Source organism: Loxodonta africana, chromosome X (genome assembly GCF_030014295.1).
Source record: "Loxodonta africana isolate mLoxAfr1 chromosome X, mLoxAfr1.hap2, whole genome shotgun sequence".
Lineage (NCBI taxonomy): Eukaryota > Metazoa > Chordata > Mammalia > Proboscidea > Elephantidae > Loxodonta > Loxodonta africana.
In genome coordinates this window covers 174,524,175-174,547,003 of record NC_087369.1, presented here as the reverse complement: position 1 = coordinate 174,547,003, position 22,829 = coordinate 174,524,175, and the positions used below count along the sequence as shown (strand labels likewise).

The 22,829-nt window shown below is 39.6% G+C and overlaps 1 protein-coding gene across 1 annotated transcript in view; it reads left to right on the top strand.

Annotated features, from left to right (window-relative positions):
• Positions 1 to 22,829, top strand: part of GABRA3 (gamma-aminobutyric acid type A receptor subunit alpha3) — a 172,844-nt gene that overhangs the window by 5,657 nt on the left and 144,358 nt on the right. Inside the window, exon 2 of the mRNA XM_003421224.4 lies at positions 7,741 to 7,862. Within this exon, the coding sequence (XP_003421272.1) occupies positions 7,741 to 7,862 (122 nt within the window). The remainder of the gene's footprint in view (positions 1 to 7,740; positions 7,863 to 22,829) is intronic.

The window sequence follows — 22,829 nt, the reverse complement described above, 5'->3', positions numbered from 1 at the left end:
TGTGCATATGGTCGCTGTGAGTCAGAACCAACTTGATGGCACCTAACAGCAACAACAGCAACAGAGATGGAAAAACTCATAGAGAGCATTTAATCCGATTCTTTACTTTGTAAGTGAAGAAACTGAGGTCCAGACTGTGAAACTGTCTTACTCAAGTTCATAGAGCAAATTAATAGTATAGGCAGGTCTAGAACATCAATCCTCTGATTCTCAGACCCACATTCTGTTGTTTGGTCGATTGATTGATTGTGCTTTAGATGAAAGTTTACAAATAAAGTCAGCCTGTCATACAAAAAGTTAAACACACCTTGCTATGCACTCCCAGCTGCTCTCCTCCTAATGTGACAGCACACTCCTCCTCTCCACCCTGTATTCCCCATGTCGATTCAACCAGCTCCTGTCCCCTTCGGCCTTCTCATCTCCTCTCCAGACAGGAGCTGCCCACATAGCCTCTTGTGTCTACTTGAGCCAAGAAACTCACTCATCACCAGTATCATTGTCTGTCTTACAGGCCAGTCCAATCCTTGTCTGTAGAGTTGGCTTCGGGAATGGTTCCAATCTTGGGCTAACAAAGGTTCTGGGGACCATGACCCTCAGAGTTCCTTGAGTCTCAGACCATTAAGCCTCGTCTTTTTACGGGAACTTGAGATCTGCATCCCACTTTTCTCTGGCTCCATCAGGGATTCTCTGTTGTGTTCCCTGTCAGGGCAGTGAACGGTGGTAGCCAGGCACCATCCAGTCTCAGGCTGATGGAGTCTCTTGTTTATGTGCCCCTTTTTGTCTCTTGGGCTCATCTCTACCTTAGGTTTTTGGTGTTCTTCATTCTCCTTTGCTCTAGGAAGGTTAGACCAATTGATGCATCTTAGATGTCAGATCCATATTCTTGAGGAAATGCTACGGGAACAATTTCAGCTTCATGTAATAAAGAAATTTCTTATGATCCTGCTTCTTGGTCCAGTATTTTGACCATCAGAAAATGAGAGCTATATATGCAAACAGTATTAAATTCAACCATTATGAAAGTGCCATTTTTCTGTGTTACGATGGTCAAATATAAGCAATTTCATAATGGATCAATCTACAAAATAACTAAAGTAGCAAGTTAGTGCCAAATGGCTTCTTTGTTCAGATCTGATTGTAATTGGTTGAAACTGGAGAGCTGTATCAGTAAGGGTCCCAAAGAAAAAAGATGGGGCATTTCAATTACGATTCTTTGAGGATGGTGGATTTGCAAAGGGATTGTTTATAAAGATATGGGCTGGATGTAGGGGAATCACAAAGGGATAGAGCAAGAACCTAAAGGCAGCAGCAGCAGACATACCATGTAAAGCAGATTTTTTTGAGAGGTGCGAAGACCTTTAGTGTAGGAAACAGTCAGCCTGAGGAGATTTCTTAGGGAGAAAGCCCGGGGGTTAAATGCCTAGACTTTACTTTCTCACTCTAATCTTCGGCCAAGGATGCCAAACCCAACTTGAAGCCAGAGGGCAGGGGAGCTGTGTTGGTGTAGTTTATACAGGTCAGCCTTCTAAGAAAGGAAACCAGGTGGAAAAGAATAGATAACGTATGTGGAAGACCGAATGAAGGATATTGGGCACAAGGCCTTATGTTTGTACATTCAAGACTAGAGTGGACAAAACTGAAAGGCGCTCTCAAAGTGTACTTTCCAGCCAAAGATTAGACAGGCCTGTAAAACAAATGGTAACACACTTGAGGAACGTGCTTTTCAGTTTAATCAGGTATGCGAGACCAAATGGGCAATTCTTGCCCAAAGGCAAGATAAGAAGGCAGGAAGGGACAGGAAAACTAGATGAATGGACAAGGGAAACCCGGGGCTGAAAGGGGGAGAATACTGACACACTGCGGGGATTGCAACCAATGTCACAGACCAACTTGTGTATAAATTTTTGAGTGAGAGACTAATTTGCATTGGAAACTTTCACCTAAAGCACAATAAAATTTTTTAAAACATTAAAAAAAAATCTACGATAGAAGTATGGACTAGAGAGTGGTATGCAGATTATATTGCTAGAGTTTCTAAACCAAACCAAGATAAAAATATTGGAAAAAAAGTTAAAAAAAATTTGAAACAATTTTTAAAACATTCATCAAAAAGAATTGGGTGAATTTGGGGATATTCACCTTTGGGACCCTCAGCAACCTCTTAGAAGCTGTATCTTCCTCTTTAACATGGAAATAATATTTTTCTTACATCTTTCTCAGTGTTGCTTCAGAGTCCCAGCATATTTTATCAGAAAGATTCTAAAATTTTGCTGAAATCCCACATTTTCAATTCAGTGACCATAGTTAATTTTGAAATATTTTAATGATGTTAAACATAACCAACGATAGTAAAAAAAAAAAAAAAAAAGACTAGAGTGGAGACCATGATTTTGGAGGCTGGTGGCACTATAGCAATACTTTTTTGGATCAAGAGTATATGGTGATGGTCTTTTATACTGATAGTGGCAATGAGGACAGCAGACACTATGAACGGAACAGGAGATGGTTGGGGGGTTGCTTATTTGTTTTCATGTCACACAGATGGTCAGACTTGGTGCCACTGTACCAAATGTGTCAGTTCATATAATCTTCTGTGTTTATCTTGAAAGTTCTGTTAATCTAAGAATTAACTGGCATCTTATGCCACATGAATCTTTACTGTGATTTGAGGTATAAGTGTGGAAAGTCCAGTCCCTTCCATATACATATAATCTCTATTACAGAATCAATGCATCAGAGACTCTTAGCATTGTGTCATCAAACCTCAGATTTTCAGAACAAGATATGCGGCCTGAAAGGCTGTCAGTTCTAAGCTCCTACCCTGGACAAATATCCCTCCTGCATTATGCTAAATGGTGGATCTACCAGTTTGAAGCCCTTTCATGACAAACTGCATTACTACCACAGGACTTAGATCTAGGTGAGGGAAAGCGCTTCCTAAATTGAGCTGAAGCCCGCCTTTCTCTATAATGCCTACTAGTTATAGGCCATGGGCAACATTTGCTTCCTCTGCCACAGAGCAGCTCTCAGAGCTACTCCACGCTTTCTTGTCTACGGCCTCTCATTTCTTTCAACTATTCTCACATGATATGATTTTCCAGACATTCCTTCAAACTGGACACCCAAGTTTGCTCTCTAATTATATTTTTTTGAAACTCAGTTCAAGACTTGACTTATAGCTGTCATATTCCGTCTTGTTAGTTTAATGCTCATATTTAAATAGCTCTTAGTATGTACCAAAAAAAAAAGTACAGAAGAGAAAACCCAAAAAACAAACCTGTTGCCATGAGGCGATTCCAACTCATAGCAACCCTATAGGACAGAGTAGAACTGCCCCATAGGGTTTCCAAGAAGCTGCTGGTGGATTTGAACTGCTGAATCCTTCATTATGTACCAAGGGCTCCTTTATTATGTACCAAGAGTGCTTTATATATGTTAATTCAGATAATCTTTGTAACAGATCTGCTAGCTAGGTGCTGCTATTATCTCCATTTGTCTGATAAAATACAGAGGCACCGAAGGTCAAGTAACTTGCCAAAGCTCACATAGCTAGAATATCTACACTTAAGACTATCTCAGCCATATTGCTGGCCGGCTTGTGTTAAAATTGTGCAAGTGAAGTTTTCTTATAGGGCCTGGAGGAATAAGAAATATTATTTGGCCCCCCATTTTCCCTTTTGAAGTGGAAATGTTGCCTATGGGACATGAGACAGTGCTGGACATTTGAGGTTGGGATCAAGACTACTTCACAGGTGATGCTGTGACTTCTGATTGTGTCAGGTTAGGAGGCAAGGTCCTGATGCTGATGCTTAATGTGATCACTTGGTTAAGATGATGACTGCCAGGCCTCTCAATTGCAGGGATAACAGCCAGCAGGATTGATTGAGAGAGGCTGCGAGCTGGTGGCCAGTAGCTACCATTACATGAGCATGGCTGTGGGTGTAGGGTAGAGAGCAAATAATAGTGGGGGAGAGAATATTCCTAGTCCTGTGATTTTTCCTTCTTTTCTGTTGGAATTAGAATTCATTTCTACGTGCAGACAGTGTTATAAATGGCTCTCAGTCTGGCCTATGAATGTCCACTTCACCTTCACTGGAAATGTTGCTGAAAGAGTACTTGTCCATTGGCATTATGGTTACAATTATTCAAGTAAATTATGAGAAATAAAGACTTGTGTAGTCTTGCCTGGAACACTAGCTGGTCATTATGACACAGTTTCAGAGGAAGAATGTGCTCTTAATTCTTTGCAAATGTTTGGAACACACTCTGGTTTAAGTTGGGGCATTTCTGCTTACGTTCATATATTGAATCGCATCTCTAAGGTCTAGTCCCTTATTAGTTTATCATTCACAACAACAGCATATACTAGTCTGGTCTTCTTGTGCGTGTCTGTGAAGCAATGGCTTTCAGATACTAAGAAGTCATGAAGGACTTGATTTTTATTTCATTTAAACTCAGCAAATAAAGTGAGTGTGAGCAGGTAGGGCACATGCTGAGTGTGTGCACACAACAACATCTTCAGTTTCATTACCAGTCTATAAAAAAAAAAAAGTCTATGAAAGCTATTTTAAAAAGGACAGCTGTCTTTTTTAGATGAATTGGGCATACTCTAGCCAGAAATCAGGTTTTTTTTTTTTCTTCAAGCAGCTTCTGTAAAGATGTTAGAATGTTTATTATTGAATTCCAGGTGTTTCTTGTTCCCTTCCCAGTATATAACTGACATCCCTAGTGCTGAAGCTTTAGCTAGACCTTTCCACTTATGCAAAGGACTGGGGTTGGAAAATGAAAACATGGGGGAGTGTTGGTAAATGGTGAGTAATATGATTTGGCTATGATTTCTGGTCAGAGAGGAGAGTAGTGGAATTTGCAGCTGAAAAAGTACATTGGGAACAGATTGCAGAAGGTTGTGAATGTCAGGCTAAGGAGTTGGAATTTTATATGTTAAGTAGTGAAAAATTATGGAAGGTTTGTGAGAGGTACAGAAGCCTGACCTACACTTTAATATTCATTTTTTTTCTTCTTAAAAATCTGTTCTCCCCCAGGAGATAATGCAGCATCAGGAAAAACACCATCCTTTTAATAATGTAAATTCCCCTCGTCTTTGGGTTGTGGTATGAAGTACTTCAGCAACTGCACGTCTGTGCCTCTCCTGTTTCCCCCTAATGTAAACACACATGGAGCCCCAGTGCGGTTGAACTAGTGCTGTTATTGCCAAAATCCTGGACCGAATCCCCAGTGGGTCAGCGAGCTTGACTTTGCTGCATAGCTTAAAATGTTCCCCATTGCTTTTTCAGGAGCTTGGGGGGAGGAAGGAATAATCATCCCTCAGAGAGATACTGAGCCTTCCTATTTCTAAAACAATTTTGCATTTATAATCTTGTCTACTTTCTTCTCCCCCAAACTTTCTTAAGTAGGGTATTATTATCCCCATTTCACATGTAGAAGGTGACATAATCACTTAGTGGTAGAATCAGGGCTAAAACTCTGGTCATTTGCTGCAGTCCTGTGGACTTACCATTATTCCATCTTTAGGACTGGAAAAGTGTGAAACCTGCCTAACCTACAGTTAATTTATTAGTAACATCATTTTCATGTTTTAGTTATGGATTATTATCATATTTAATCCAATCAGTAAGGACAGATATGAAGTACAATAAACGTAGTTATTGCATTGATGTCATCAACTTAATAATCATATGTCTTCTGTGCCTTAGGTGTGTTGTTGTTGTTGTGAGGTGCCTTTGAGTCGGCTCTGATTCATAGCTACCCTGTGCACAACAGAAGGAAACACTGCCCGGTCCTGTGCCATCCTCACAATCGTTGTTATGCTCAAGCCCATTGTTGCAGCCACTGTGTCAATCCCTCTCATTGAGGGTCTTCCTCTTTTTCGCTGACTCTCTACTTTACCAAGCATGATGTCCTTCTCCAGGGTGTTCCATCTTGAAAATGAAGGGAAAGAATGAGATGATCCCTGAGGTGGTCCACAATACTGACATACTCCTGAAACTTCTTCCCTCAAACTACAATTGGATGGGCATAAACTACAGCATTTTTAACTTGTTGTGGTTCAGTTACTGAGAAGAGTCCTGATTTGGGTTCTAGATTAAACTCTTCCAGCTGCCCATGCAATAATTTAATGTATATCAGGAGAAAAAAAACTATCAGTAATCAAGTGTAAAATCAGAGCAATCTATTGAAAATCATTTTGGAGTGACATTTAGCATTGATTCTGACTTAAAAGTTTTAAAGTTATTAGTGAAGAATGATGATAACGTGTCATTACAGAGTCAGCAGGGGATGGTCATGCATTCTCATGGAAGTTAGAATTTCAGTAAAAGAGGCAGCTCAGTGTTTTGGCCTCATATCTGGGGATTTTGGATCCAAATTCTAGTTCTCTCATTAGTTATCAGAGTAATTAAAAATTATCTCCAGGGACCTCAGTATTCTCATCTATAAATCCACCTGGAGTAGCTACTCTCTGACGCCATTTATACTTTGTCTCTGACTCTATCAGGATTGGAAACCCTGGTGTCGTATTGGTTAAGTGCTACGGCTGCTAACCAAAGGGTCGGCAGTTCAAATCCTTCAGGCGCTCCTTGGAAACTCTATGGGGCAGTTCTACTCTGTCTATAGGGTCACTATGAATCCGAATTGACTCGACGGCACTGGGTTTGGTTTGGTTTACTATGAGGATTCTCCTATCTCTCCCCTCCCAGCAATCTAAGAAATGGTTTTTTGTTCAATTCATAGACCTAATTCCCAGAAACTGAGTTAGACTAACCAGGGTCAAGATTTCCCACAATGAGAGTTAAAGGATAATAAGAAAGAGGTTTGCACAAAATCATTCAAGCTGCCACAGCCTCCCTCCTCACAGCCCATGTAAAGTGGATCCAGAACGTTAGTGGATTGAGCCAAGGGTGGAACTGTCACCTGACAGGATGTCTGTAATTTATCTCTTTGGCATATTGATGTCAGTTTGTTAGCTCCACGCTACAGTTTCCTTCTTCCTTCCCCCTTCTCAATGAGGCATCTGTATCACTTCTAGTTATCTGTCCATTCATCTCTGCTCTTTACTAGGTTCCAGGGCCTCTCTGACTAAAAGATTTCCTTATGCTTTTTGGCTGAAAAGGGCGCTAATGCTTTGTCGTTAATATTTACCTTTGAATAATACATTCCAGTGCATAAAATACTGCTTAGAAAAGAAGAAAACAAACTTTGAATACTTCCAGATGTTAGGCATTAAGCCTGGCAATTTTAATATATTGTATGCTTTAATATTAATACAACATATCTGTGAAGTTATTTTCATTTTAGTGATGATAAAGCTATTACTAGAGGTGTTACATGGCTTGCTTAAGGTCACAGAATTAATAAATTAAAATGCGTGTGTCCAGAGTCTTTAAGCTTATGTCCCTTTTTCCTTCCATGTGTGTCCATTTTGCCATTTGATTCTCTTAAGAACCCTGTAAGTGAAGCAGGGGAAAGATTACTAGCTTCATTTTAATTTGTGTCTTTTCGTGCCAGTGCTGGAGTAAGAGTGCAAGTACAGTGACCACTGTCTGCCTCCTACACAGGCAACCGTTGTGACAAACAGGAAGTGTTTGCTGTTTTGCTTAAGATATAGGGCTAGTCAATTTTCTCAGTCTGTTGATAGAAGTCTTGTTGAATTAAAAAGTTTAGACATGCAGTTCTTTCCCACTAAGAATGATTGTTTTCTTCTCTTTCCTTGCACTATCTCAGACTCTCTCCTAAACATGCCCCAGATATTCCTGATGACAGCACTGACAACATCACTATCTTTACCAGAATCTTAGATCGTCTTCTGGATGGCTATGACAACCGGCTGCGACCCGGACTTGGAGGTCAGTTATTACTCTAAGGTCATTTCCTTGGCCATTGTCATCTACAAGTTTCATAAGATGCCTGCAGTAGTCTACTGACCAATGAGGTTTTTGCAAAGCTGAGTTTCTTTCCTCTGAGCATTACAAATTAGTTCTAATCTTTTATTTCAGTGGGTGATCTTTCTGATTGGTTTTGGAAGATTCTGGATTCGCTTCCATATACAAAATAACTTCTCTCTTCCTGGCCAAGTGTCTGTCAACTCTTAGAACATCACTGTAGTAACTGTACACATGGAACTCACCAGATGGAGCACACAGAAATCAAATTGACTACATCTGTGGAAAGAGACGATGGAAAAGCTCAATATCATCAGTCAGAACAAGGCCAGGGGCTGAGAGACTCAGCATGTTTGAAATTAACTGTTCTGAACTTTGTCTAAACCTCACTATTTGTCATTGAAAACTGTGAGGTGGACTGTCTTGCATTAACACCTAACTAAGAAAATGGGAAGATATTAAGATGTTTATGGATGTTTTCTGGATCATTGGTGGGCACGGGCAGCATATGGCAACGAGAAAACTATTGCCTTTCACTTTCCAAGAGGGCCAATAAAATTTAGGCTTAATATAAATTTTCACAGAATAGCTTTGGATCTGGAGGTAGATTGAGGAAGTCATATGGCAGCAGTCTTCCACAAAGGCTCTGGGTACCAACAGCCCAGTAATGCCCAAACTTTGATGCACATTGGAATTCCCTAGAGATCACTTAAAATGCTGATTCCTTGTATTTTACCACAATAAAAAAAATTACTGATTCCTGGCTCCTACTCTCAGAAGTTCTGATTTAATTGGGCTAGATCTGGACCAGGATATTGGGGTTCTTAAATCCCCCCAAGTGATTCCAATATACAGCCAAGTTGTGGGACCACTGCCTTAATGCTATGTAAGGCTGTGTCTGCTGAAGTGACAGGAAGGTATTTTCTCTCTGCCTTTCCCTTTCTTTTTTCTTCTTCATCTTGAATCTACCTTTTTTTTTTTTTCCCCAACCACATCCTCACCTCAATACATGAGAAGATTCTGGAACATGAAAAACAAAACAAAACAAAAACGTTGTGATCAGATAGAGGATTACCAGGTGCTCAGTAGGTGAACAGATGGGAACATAAACAACCAGGAAACAGAGAAACAATTTTTTTTTTTTTTGGCTCTGTTTTAGTATCTTTATTTTTGGTCCAAGCTCTTATCATGCTGGAGGTGGTGGGCTGGGTGGGAAGAATAACAAGATATTAAAGATATGGAGCCCTAAGAAGTTTGATCCTTGCTCTGCTTGATCAATGTTAAGAATGACCAAGTCAAGCAAGGGTGAGGTAATCCAGGTGACTTAAAGGAACATATCCCTGACATCTTCCCATTTATACACCTATCTACTACCCATCTTTTCATTTGACCACCAGCTATATGCCAAACATTGTGCTTGGTACCAAAGTTAGATTAGTAAGTAAAATGGTCAAAAAATTCTGCTTTATAATACTTACAGTCTGGGGTGTGGGAGAGACTAGCATTAAACAAATAATCACACAATTTCTAATTACAAACTGTGATGTGAGGTAGAATAGCATGGAGAACTAATTCAGATTTGGGAGGAGTAGTCAGTGAATGCCTCTTTGATAAAGTACCGTTTAAGCCAGGACCTGAAAAATGAGGGGGATTTTCAGCAGACAGAGCTTTCCAGGTGGTTGGAACAGCATGTGTGAAGAATCTGAGGTGATAAAGGCCTTGACATATGTCAGAACAAAGAAGGAACAAGACACAGTGTAGTGAGACTGTAGTACAGGAGATTGGAGAGAACATGACATTGGAGAGATTATGCAGATCTTATAAATTATAATAAGGATTTGGGTTTTATTCAGAGTATATTATGAAGGCATTGGAAGGTTTTACAGCAAAATGATAAGATTTTACTTACTTAAAAATATATATGTGTTATTTTTCTTGTTGTTGAGAACATACACAGCAAAACATATATGAATTCAACAGTTTCTTCAAGTACCATTTAGTGACGTTGATTACATTCTTTGAGTTGTGCAACCATGATCACCCTCCTTTCCTGAGTTGTTCTTTCCTCATTAACATCAATTCACTGCCCCCTAAAGTTCCTGTCTAATCTTTGGAGTTGCTGTTGTCAATTTAATTCCATATGGATAAATCTTAAAAATGTGTCATGCTCAAGGCAGAAATTTTTTACTAATTAAGCTAAACTGTTGTTTGGTTTTAAGTAAACTTCAGGGGATATTTTTGGTTTAAGGTTTAGAGATTATCTCAGGACAATAGTTTCAGCAGTTCATCCAACTTTCATGGCTCCAGGAAGTGTGGAACCCATGAGAATTTGAAATTAAGTTCTGAATTTTGCCCTTTCTGATCAGGATTCTTCTATGAAATCTTTCATCAAAATATTCAGTAATGGAAGGATGTCCTTTATCACCATTCATATTCATCATTGTGCTGGAGTTCCTAGCCAGAGCAATTAGGCTAGACAAAGAAATAAAGGGCATCCAGATTGGCAAGGAAGAATTAAAAGTATCTCTATTTGCAGGTGATGTGATGTTATACACAGAAAACCCTAAAGAATACTCAAGAAAACTATTGAAACTAATAGAAGAGTTCAGCAGAGTATCAGGTTACAAGATAAACATACAAAAATCAGCTGGATTCCTCTACACCAGCAAAGAGAATGTCAAAGAGGAAATCACCAAATCAATACCATTAACAGTAGCCCCCAAGAAGACACAATACTTAGGAATAAATCTAACCAGAGATGTAAAAGACCTATACAAAGAGAACTACAAGACACTACTGTAAGAAACCAAAAGAGTCCTACATAAGTGGGAAAACATACCTTGCTCATGGATAGGGAGATACAATGTTGTAAAAATGTCTATTCTATCGAAAGCAATCTGTAGATACAATGCAATTCTGATCAAAATTCCAACAACGTTTTTTAATGAGATGGAGAAACAAATCACCAACATCACATGGAAAGGAAAGAGGCCCCAAATACATAAAGAATTACTGAAAAAAGAAGAACAAAGTGGGAGGTCTCACACTACCTAATTTTAGAACCTATTATACTGCCGCAGTAGTCAAAACAGCCTGGTAATTGTGCAACAACAGCTACATAGACCAATGGAACAGAATTGAGAATCCAAGCATAAATCCATCCACATATGAGCAGCTGATATTTGACAAAGGCCTAAAGTCAGTTAAATGGGGAAAAGACAGTCTTTTTAACAAAAGGTGCTGGCATAACTGGATATCCATCTGCAAAAAAATGAAACAAGACCCATATCTCACACCATACACAAAAACTAATTCAAAATATATCAAAGACCTAAACATAAAATCTAAAACAATAAAAACCATGGAAGGAAAAGGAGGGACATGGCGTAAACAGTATACAAAACATTACTAACAATGCAGAAGAGAAACCAAACAACTGGATGCTTCTAAAAATCAAACGTATATGCTCATCCAAAGACCTCACCAAAAGAGTAAAAAGATTACCTACAGACTCGGAAAAAGTTTTTAGCAGTGACATTTCTGATCTCTAAAATCTACATGATAGTGCAAAAACTCAACAACAAAAAGGCAAATAACCCATTTAAAAAAATGGGCAAAGGATATGAACAGGCACTTAACGAAAGAAGACATTCAGGCAGCTAACAGATACATGAGGAAATGTTCATGATTATTAACTGTTAGAGAAATGTAAATCAAAACTACAATGAGATTCCATCTCACTCCAACAAGGCTGGCATTAATCCAAAAAACAGAAAATAATAAATGGAGAGGCTGTGGAGAGACGGGAACACTTATGCACTGCTAATGGAAATGTAATATAGTACAACCACTTTGGAAATCAATTTTGCACTTCCTTAAAATGCTAGAAATAGAACTACTATATGATCCAGCAATCCCACCCCTTGGAATATATCCTAGAGAAAAAAGAGCCTTTACATGAACAGATATATGCACACCCATGTTCATTACAGCACTGTTTACAAGAGCAAAAAGATGGAAGGAACCAAGGTGCCCATCAATGGATGAATGGATAAATAAATTACGGTATATTCACACAATGGAATACTACAAGTCGATAAAGAACAACGACGAATCCTTGACACATTTCGTAGCATGGAGGATCTGGAAGGCATTATGCTGAGTGAAATTAGTCAGTCGCAGAAGGACAAATATTGTATGAGACCACTATCATAATTACTCAAGAAATAGTTTAAACACAGAAAAAAAAATTCTTTGATGGTTATGAGGGTGGGGAGGGAAGGAGAGAGGTATTCACTAATTAGACAGTAGACAAGAACTTTTTCAGGTGAAGGGAAAGACAACACACCGTACAGGAGAGGTCAGCACAACTTGACTAGACCAAAAGCAAATAAGTTCCCTAAATAAACCGAATACTTCAAAGGCCAGCATAGCAGGGGAGGGGCTTTGGGGAACCATGGTTTCAGGGGACATCTGGGTCAACTGGCATAATAAAATCTGTTAAGAAAACATTCTGCATCCCACTTTGGACAGCGGCATCTGGGGTTTTAAACGCTAGCAAGCAGCCATCTAAGATGCATCAATTGATCTCTACCTACCTGGAGCAAAGGAGAACGAAGCTCACCAAGGACACAAGGTACTTATGAGCCCAAGACTCAGGAAGAGCCACATAAACCAGTGACTACATCAGCCTGAGACCAGAAGAACTAGATGGTGCCCGGCTGCAACTGATGACTGCCCTGACAGGGAACACAACAGAGAACCCCTGAGAGAGCAGGAGAGCAGTGGGATGCAGACCCCAAATTCCTGTAAAAAGACCAGGCTTAATGGTCTGGCTGAGTCTAGAAGGACCCTGGAGGCCATGGTCCCCAGACCTTCTGTTAGCCCATGACAGGAACCATTCCCCAAACCACCTCTTCAGACAGGGATTAGCTTGGACAATAAGACAGAAAATGATACTGGTGAAGAGTGAGCTTCTTGGCTCAAGTAGACACATGAGACTGTGTTTGCAGCTCCTGTCTGGAGGGGAGATGAGAAGGCAGAGGGGGACAAAAGCTGGCTGAATGGACATGGGGAATACAGGATGGAGAGAAGGAGTATGCTATCTCATTAGGGGGAGAGCAACTAGGGGTACACAGCAAGGAGTATATAGATTTTTGAATAAGAGACTGACTTGATTTGTAAACTTTCACTTAATGCACAGTAAAAAAAAATTCTGTAATGGTAGCTGGGCACCGTCTAGTTCTTCTGGTCTCATGGCAAAGGAGGCAGTTGTTCATGGAGGCAAGCAGTCGGCTATTTCACATCCTCCTCCTATTCCAGAATCTCCTTTTTCCTATGTTGTTCCAGGCGAATAGAGACCAATCGTTGTGTCTTGAATGGCCGCTTCTGAGCTTTTAAGACCTCAGGCAGTACACGACAAACTAGGAGGTAAAACAGAAGTGCTAAACATGTTATTTTATTAGGCCAATTAATTAGGAGGTCCTACGAAACCATGACCGTAAACCTCCAAACCAGAAAACCAAATCCCACAAGGTGTTTGGTTGTACATAAGCAGCCACAGTAGCTACTATTTTTTTGCCATTGTTGTAAATATATTCTTAGTTAATTTTGAAGTAAAACGTTACTTTGGAGAATGGGCAGTTTGACAATTTCACTCATTGATTTAATTCATTTATTTATTGATCTCCTGATTTTCTCAGTTGTGGGGAGACACAGATGAGCAACGTATGGCCCCTGCTCAAGAAGCTAAATGTAATGGGTGAGACAGAAACTTGTAAACATAAAATTATGGTAAAATTATAATAGAGGGCGAGAAAGGGCATTGAAAGTATGTATGTGGCACTGAGAGAACAAAGACAAGGATGTACCCCATGGAATAGTCAGGGAGTGCTTCCAAAAAGAAAAGATATGTAAGTTAGAGGGAAAGTGTTTTGATGTGTACAGAATATGAGAAAGAGCATCCTAGGCAGAAGAGAGGTACAAAAGTCAGGATGTATAAAATATTGCATAGGTGTCTTAGTCAGAGCATGTCTGGCTATAGAGAACCCTTCTCACAAATCACTGAGGCTGCCTCCATTCTGCCCATTAGCTGCGTTTGAGCTGACTCCACTGCTCGGTATATTCTGCTTCACACTCCATCTTCTACGCTTTCACACATTCATAGGCCCTCACCCTCTTACCCGTCACTGAGATTTCTACATTTTCGTCTCTCTTGATTTGATAAACGGGAAATACATTTTTCAACTCACCTTTAAAATAATAGCTCTTGCTATTTCTCTAAGTTGTCTGTACTTTCTTTTTATAGTCTTCAGTGGATCTGAGACCTACCTGTTACCACAAATCTGCTACTAATAAAGGACCTTCCTGCTATAACGCTTCTCTAGACAATTCCTTTCCTGGGATCCCATTAGTTAGCAGAAAGAACAGCTACCAATCATTGTTAAAGAAAGCATGGGTCTAGGCAGCTGGAATATACCCCAAGTTAGGAATGCAGAAATTGAATCCTGTCCCCAGCTGTAGCACCAGTTTATCACATAATCTCAAATAAGTGACTTGTTTTACGGTGCAGTAGTTTCCCCATTTATCACATGAGAAATAATTTTTTTTTCCCTTATACCAATAGTACAGAAGGAACTTAAAATTCACCTCTAAATAACCAAAATAGTGTTTCCATGTCATGGTGGTCACTTAGGATCCCAGATGGTCACCTCTGCCACCTTGTATATTGTCTTTTCCTCTTTTTCATTGTTGTTTATTTTGTTTTTGCTGAGTCTCCATGTTTTTCCTGTATTTTATTTTGATGTGTAGGTTTGTTAGTCTCCTTTGTGGCTGTCTTAATATTTACCCTTATTTTTCTAAGTTTAAACCAAACTTTTATCTCTTTATATCACCTTGACTTCCTCTCCATATGACAGATCTATGACTACATTTCTTAGTCCCTCTTTACTGATTTAATGTTGTGAACGTTTATATAATGACATCTCTGTTTCCCTGTTTTGAGTGGTTTTTATCTTGATTTATTTTTGTGATTTCCTATCTGGGTTGATATCAGGTTGCTCTGTCCTGTGTTCTAGTCTTGGCTGATATCTGATGTTATTGATTTTCTAACCAGAGGACTTCCTTTAGTATTTCTTGTAGTTTTGGTTTGGTTTTTGCAAATTCCCTAAACTTCTGTTTATCTGGAAAAGTCCTAATTTCCCCTTCATATTTGAGAGACAGTTTCTGGATATATGATACTTGGCTGGAAATTTTTTTTTTTTTCCTTCAAGGCTTTATATATGTCATCCCGTTGCCTTCTTGCCTGCATGGTTTCTAAATGCACCAGTTCTTCCTGGGTCTTCCTTATTCATTGTCTTGCTTTTGCACGCTTATGAGGTGATTGGAAGCTCCATGGCTTGGGGCAGGTGCACCTTAGCCTTCAAGGTGACATCCTTGCTTTTCATCATTTTAAAGAGGGCTTTTGCAGCAGATTTGCCCAGTGCAATACTTCGTTTGATTTCTTGACTGCTGATTCCCTGGGCACTGATTGATAAGTAAAATGAAATTCTTGACAACTTCAGTCTTTTCTCTGTTTATATGATGTGGCTTATTGGTCCATTTGTGAGGGTTTTTGTTTTCTTTATGTTGAGGTGTAATCCATACTGGAGGCTGTAGTCTTTGGTCTTCATCAGTAAGTGCTTCCAGTCCTCCTCACTTTCAGCGAGCAAAGTTGTGTCATCTGCATATTACATGTTGTTAATGCATCTTCCTCCAATCCTGATGCCCCATTCTTCCTCATATAGTCCAGTTTCTCAGATTATTTGCTCAGCATACAGATTGAATAAGTATGGTGAAAGGATACAACCCTGACGCACACCTTTTCTGACTTTAAACCATGCACTATCCCCTTGTTCTATTTGAATGACTGCCTCTTTGTCTATATACAAGTTCCTCAGGAGCACAATCAAGTGTTCTAGAATTCCCATTCTTCACAATAGTATGCATAATTTGTTATGATCCACACAGTTCGATGCCTTTGCATAGTCAGTAAAACACAGGTAAACATCTTTCTCATATTCTCTGCTTTCAGCCAGGATCCATCTGACATCAGTAATGATATCCCTAGCTCCTCATCTTCTTCTGAATTTGGCTTGAATTTCTGGCAGTTTCCTGTTGATGTACTGCTGCAGCTGCTTTTGAATGATTTTCAGCAAAATTTTCCTCGTATGTGATACTGTTCAATAATTTCTACATTCGGTTGGATCACCTTTCTTTTGAATAGACGTAAATATGGATCTCTTTCAGTCGGTTGGCCAGGTAGCTGTCTTCCAAATTTGTTGGCATAGACAAGTAAGCATTTCTAGTGCTTCATCTGTTTGTTGAAACATCTCATTTGGTATTCTGTCAATTCTTGTTGCCTTGTTTTTCACCAGTGTCTTCTGTGCAGCTTTAACTTCTTCCTTCATTACCATCAGTTCTTGATCATATGCTACCTCCTGAAATGGCTGAATGTCGGCCCATTCTTTTTGGTACTGGGACTCTGTGTATTCCTTACATCTTCTTTTGATGCTTCCTGTGTCATTTAATATTTTCCCTGTAGAATCCTTCAATATTGCAAATCGAGCCTTGAGTTTTTTCTTCATTTCTTTCAGCTTGAGAGGTGTCAGGCATGTTCTTCCTTTTGGTTTTCTAACTGCAGGTCTTCAGATGTCATTAAAAAAAATTAGTTCCTGAATATTTGTTCAATGAATGAATACATTACAGGTTTTTTGTGAGAATTAAACAAAATTATAGATATATATATATAAAAGATTAAACAGTATAAATGTGAGTTATCATTTTTATTATTCCCCTCTGTTGGAATTTATCCTTGCCTAACAAAAGCTCATAGGTAAGATCCCTATTGAACTTATTTTACTATTTTCGGATTAGTTATTTATGTGTTTGTATTGTGGTTTCTCTCTCTCTGAACAAAGTAGGGGTACAGTGTCTCAAATTTTGGTGGGAATTTTTGGTGTGTAAGCTGGGTGAAGAATGACTAATTTTGGGGCCACAGAATGTGGAGACAAAAAATATCTGAAAGAAAATGCTCAGGGATGAAATTGGAAGTGAGAACCCAAGCAGACAGCTCAACTGGTGCAGACTACAGAGAGCGAGAAACCAGTTACCAAGCAACAGGATAGAAACCTTAACAGCAGGGGAAGAAAAGTAGATTCACAGGGCGAGAAAAGTAGATTCTAAAGGGAGGGTAGAAAATAGAGCCTGGGGAGCGTTTCCTGAGGTATTGTCACAAAGCCACACAGACATACTATATATCACCTTTGGCCTTGCCTGTGGGAGTTATTGGCATTTCTGAAGTGGTTCAGTTACCACCTCTCTGAAACCCTCGTCATGGGTGCTGTAAGACCATTATTTCCCTGGGGACACTAAGTAGATGGCTTAGACAGCCTTTGGAACATTCTAAAGGTGGAGAAATAGCATCATGATGATTTTTTAAACATAACCCACCAAATCAGGTACCAGAAGTAACCAAGGCATCCTGTGTTCAACATCTCATTCAAAATATACTCCACTTCTCTGTATTATTCCAACTTGTCCCTAAAGAAGGAATAGAGTACAGAAGAAAGCAATGAGAGATGGAGTGGGAATGCCTGCAGTCAGTATCAGAGCCAGAAGGCAAATGCATGGATGATTACTGTTATCCTGAAGGGCAAAAGACAGTTCATGGTCGTCAAACTTTGGGCATGAACTGGTAATTCATATGTATTGAGAGGAGGCCAAGTGCCTTCTTGTCTTCTCCCAAGGTCCACTACTGGTCAACATATTCCTCATCCCAACTCCTGGTGCACCAGATGTAATAAGGGTCCTTCTGGGAAGTCTGGTTTGGTCAGGGAATGATCAGCTACTAGGTATCACTTGCAGTAGTCATTTTCAGGAAATTATCAGTAGAATTTGTCAAACTCAGTAATTTTTGGGTGTATTTAATTGATTGGGGATGAGAGGCCCTCACTTCAGAACTACTGAAAACTTGTTCAACATCAAGCAGACCCTGTGATAAGCAAGATGTGCCTCAGAAATTCCATCTCTGGACTTAGCCCAAATGTATTTTTCCTGTGGCCTACCCACAGAAGATGCTGATATAAGCAGTGAAAAATTACCTGAATCAGGGATTCTAGTAATTTCGTGTTTGCAAAGATAAGCAGGAGGCTGTTCGAGTCTATAGTATCACTGTTCAAGAGGAATTTTTATTTTAATATGGTGTTTATCAAGGCAGTTCCCCTGTGAACCTAGAGCTCAATTGCTCCTGATAGAATTATATCTGAAGGAGAAAGGACATAGTCTTAACATTATCAGTACATTTCTCAGGAAGGGGCAGCAGCCAGGACAATGACAGCAGTAGTGCTGATGGCAGATATTGGAACCAAAAGTTCCAGTTTCAGTTCCAGCAATTAAACTTGAGTCATTTATAGCTGGAGTATGATCAAGGCAAGGCTAAGAATGGAGGTACTGGAAATGACACCTCCTTAACAGCCAGAGAGAACTTATAGCTGGTGTCTGGGCTGAGTGTAGACTGTGGAAGACCTGGCTTACAGGCTGCAGAGTGTGGAGTCAAAGGATAACAGATGTGAGAGTCCAACAGACAAAAGCTTCAGGCAGAGAGCAGGTATATGGCACAGGAGTCAAAGTAGAGCTGTCAGGCAGAGCTAATTGGGAACTGAGAGAGAGTTGAGTTGTTAATATCTCTGAGCAAAATTAGAGGACCTATTGGATACAATTATTCTTCTCTGATTCCTGTCTAGAAATGAATCTCTAACTTTGTGTCTCATCAAAATCATCTAGAAGGCTTTTAGAAACATAGATTCCTGGCCCTAGCCCAGGCCACAAAATCAGAATTTCTGGGAGCAGGGCCCTCAATCCATATTTAAAGAAAACTTAAAAAAAAAAAAACCTCCCCCAAGCAATTCTGGTGATCAGTCAGGTGTGGAAGTGCTGTCCCGTAAAATGCAGTGTTGAACTTTGCAGAGGAGGACCCTAGCATGCTTTCCAAATGAATTAATGAATGAAGACAGGCAGCCCTTGCCTTATTAGCCCTTCCAAGACTCAATTATTTTCTGCTTCAAATTTTTTGTTGTCACCATGTGTTTTCATTAATGGAAGCGTGCTGAATCATTGACTGATTCTGAATTTTTGGTAGGTAGTATGGATTTTTTTTTCTTGCCCCCTCCCACATGTCTACCCTTAGAGTCCAGTGGGACTTACTTTGTTTCACTAATTCAATCCCCCAGATATCCCCCAGAGTCCACTGAGACATATGTTTCCCACATAAAAATTTGCAAAATTTCTATTTTTCCTTCCAAAAATACAAACACCTCATGCAATGCCCTGTAAAAACAGTAATTTGTGGCACACACCCGTTTCTCTGGTTTCAGTCACAAAGGCTTCTGCCTTGCCACAGCGCACACTGTCAGTGGGAAAGCAGATTCCCAATAAACCTGAGAGGCAGAAAATGTTGGTGGGCAACCATATATCTCAATGGTCATAAATAATTACAAACATTTTATGAAGCCAGAATTACCGCTATAACCAAATCAGATAAATATATTAAATAAAGGAAAATTACAGAACAAAATCCCTCATGAACTTAAAAAAAAAAATCATAAACAAAATACTAATTAATGTTAATATTAATGTTAAAAAGTACAAAACTTAAGTAAAATTAAAAAACTGAAAACAAGCACAAAGACTTCGATTCAAAGTGAGCCTACAAATCAAAGCTAATGAAATAGAACAGAATACTCACAAACTGCCCTATGTGAATATATGGAAACTTGATATATGGCAGAATGAGCATTATGTATTAGTGAGAAAAGAATGGACTATTAAAAAAATGTGCTTGGACCACAGGTTTATCCATATGTAAAAAATACATTCCTATCTCACACCACATACAAAAATTAATTGCAAGTGTATTAAAGACCTTAAATAGGAAAAGTAATTTATGAAAGAGGGAATCGGAATAGCTAATAAACATATACTGCTAGTCTCACCAGCCAATAAGGGAAATGAAAATCAAAATGAGGGACTATTTCACAGCATGGCAAAAAATAAGTGTTATTACCAAATGTGGACAAGCAAGTGAAGCAAAAAGAACTCCACACACTGCTGTGGGGAGTGAAAATTGGTGCAACCATTTTGGTGAACATTTGGCAATATCTGCTGAGATGTGTATATCCTATAATTCAGCTATTTCACTAATAGGTCTATATCCAACAGAAGTTCTTATACATGTGCACAAGGAGATAAGCATAAGAATGTCCATCCAGTGCTTGAAATGAGGTTCTGTTTAGACTTGATGGCAGTACTAGGTATCTTTCAGCAGTAAGATTCTCTATTTCCCTCAGAAACCTCCAGTAGAGGTTTGTAATCACTGTAGGTCAGTGTGTTGCAAGTGAGATTTCATCTCATTCCCTTTGTTGTGCAATGAGCTAATGTGCTGGGCCTCGCAGAGGAGGGCACACTCCAGGCTTTCTGCCTAGAATAAGACATCTTCACTTTGCAACTCCACAGGAGTAGTTTTTCCTCCCATGCCGTTGTTAGTTTCCATATTCCTTTGACCCTGTTATAGAGAATTTTGTCTCCCAACCACACTGCCTGCCAAGTTGTTCTTTAACCTTAGTGTTCCACCACACATCTAATGGTTTGTTGTGAGACCAAAACATGACCTTGAGTATATACCACCTGAATTTGGAGACCATCTCAAGAATAGATATGATACATTGAATGCTAATGATTGCAGACCAGATGAGTTGTGGAATGACATCAAGGTCATCATACATGAAGAAAGCAAAAGGTCATTAAAAAGACAGGAAAGAAAGAAAAGACCAAAATGGATATCAGAAGAGACTCTGAAACTTGCTCTTGAACATCAAGTAGCTAGAACGAATGGAAGAAATGATGCAGTAAACCAGCTGAACAGAAGATTTCAAAGGGTGGCTCTAGAAGAAAGAGAAAGTAAAGTATTATAATGACATGTGCAAAGACCTGGAGTTAGAATACCAAAAGGGAAGAACATACTCGGCATTTCTCAAGCTGAAAGAATTGAAGAAAAAATTCAAACCTTGAGTTGCAATGCTGAAGGATTCCATGGACAAAATATTGAATGATGCAGGGAGCATCAAAAGAAGATGGAAGAAATACAGTCACTGTACCAAAAAGAATTGGTCAAGGTTCAGCCAATTCAAGAGGTAGCATATGATCAAGAACTGATGGTATTGAAGGAAGAACTTCAAGCTGCACTGAAGGCACTGGTAAAAACAAGGCTTCAGGAATTGATGGAATACCAATCCAGATGTTTCAACAAATGGATGCAGTGCTGGACATGCTCACACCTGTATGCCAAGAAATTTGGAAGACAGCTACCTGGCTAACTGATTGGAAGAGATCCATATTTCTGCCCATCCCAAAGAAAGGTGATCCAACAGAATGCAGAAATTATCGAACAGTATCATTAATATCAGACTTCAAAAACAGTTGCAGCAGAACATCAGCAGGGAACTGCCAGAAATTCAAGCTGGATTTAGAAGAGGACTTGGAATGAGGGCTATCATTGCTGATGTCAGATGGATTTTCGCTGAAAGCAGAGAATACCAGAAAGATGTTTACCTGCATTTTATTGACGATGCAAAGGCATCGAACTGTGTGGATCATAACAAACTATGGATACCATTGCAGAGAATGGGAATTCTGGAATACTTAATAGTGCTCATGAAGAATCTGTACATGGATCAAGAGGCAGTCATTCAAACAGATCAAGGGAATACTGTGTGGTTCAAAATCAGGAAAGGTGTGCGTAAGGGTCGTATCTTTTCACCTTATTCAGTCTGCATGCTGAGCAAATAATCCGAGAAGCTAGATTATATGAAGAAGAATGTGGCATCAGGATTGGAGGAAGACTCATTAACAACCTGCAATATGCAGATGATACACCCTTGCTTGTTGAAAGCCAAGAGGAAGCTCTCACTGATGAAGTTCAAGGACCACAGCCTTCAGCGTGGATTACGCATCAATATGAGGAAAACAAAAATCCTCACCGACCAATAAAACCAAACACACCGCCGTCGAGTCCATTCCGACTCATAGCGACCCTGTAGGACAGAGTAGAACTGCCCTATAGAGCTTCCAAGGTGTGCCTGGCGGATTTGAACTGCCGACCTCTTGGTTAGCAGCCATAGCACTTAACCACTACGCCACCAGGTTTCCAAAACTGGACCAATAGGCAACATCATGATAAATGGGGAAAGGATTGAAATTGTCAGATTTCATTTTATTTGGAGCTACAATCGACACCCATGAAAGTAGCAGTCAAATCAAAAGATGCATTGCATTGGGAAAATCTACAAAGAAAGACTTCTTTAAGTGTTGTAAGGCAAAGATGTCACTTTGAGGACTAAGGAGTGTCTGACCCAAGCCATGGTGTTTTCAATCCGTTCATATGCGTGGGAGAGCTGGACAATGAATTAGGAAGACCAAAGAAGAATTGATGCATTTAGATTTGGTGTTGGTGAAAAATATTGAAAATACTGTGGACTGCCAGAAGAACAAACAAACCTGTTTTGGAAGAAGTGTAGTCAGAGTGCTCCTTGAAAGCTCCTTGAAAGCGAGAATGGCGAGACTTACTTTGGATACATTATCAGGAGGGACCAGTCCCTGGAGAAAGATATCATGCTTGGTGAGATAGAGGGTCAGAGAAAAAGAGGAAGACCGTTGACAAGATTGTTTCACACGGTGGCTGCACTAATGGGCTCAAACATACCAATAATTGTGAGGATGGTGCAGAACTGGACACTTTCATTCTGTTGTACATAGGGTCGCTATGAAACAGAACTGACTCGACAGCATTTAACAACAAGAAGCTCATTGTTAAATTGGAAAACTCTCATGTTTTTCCTC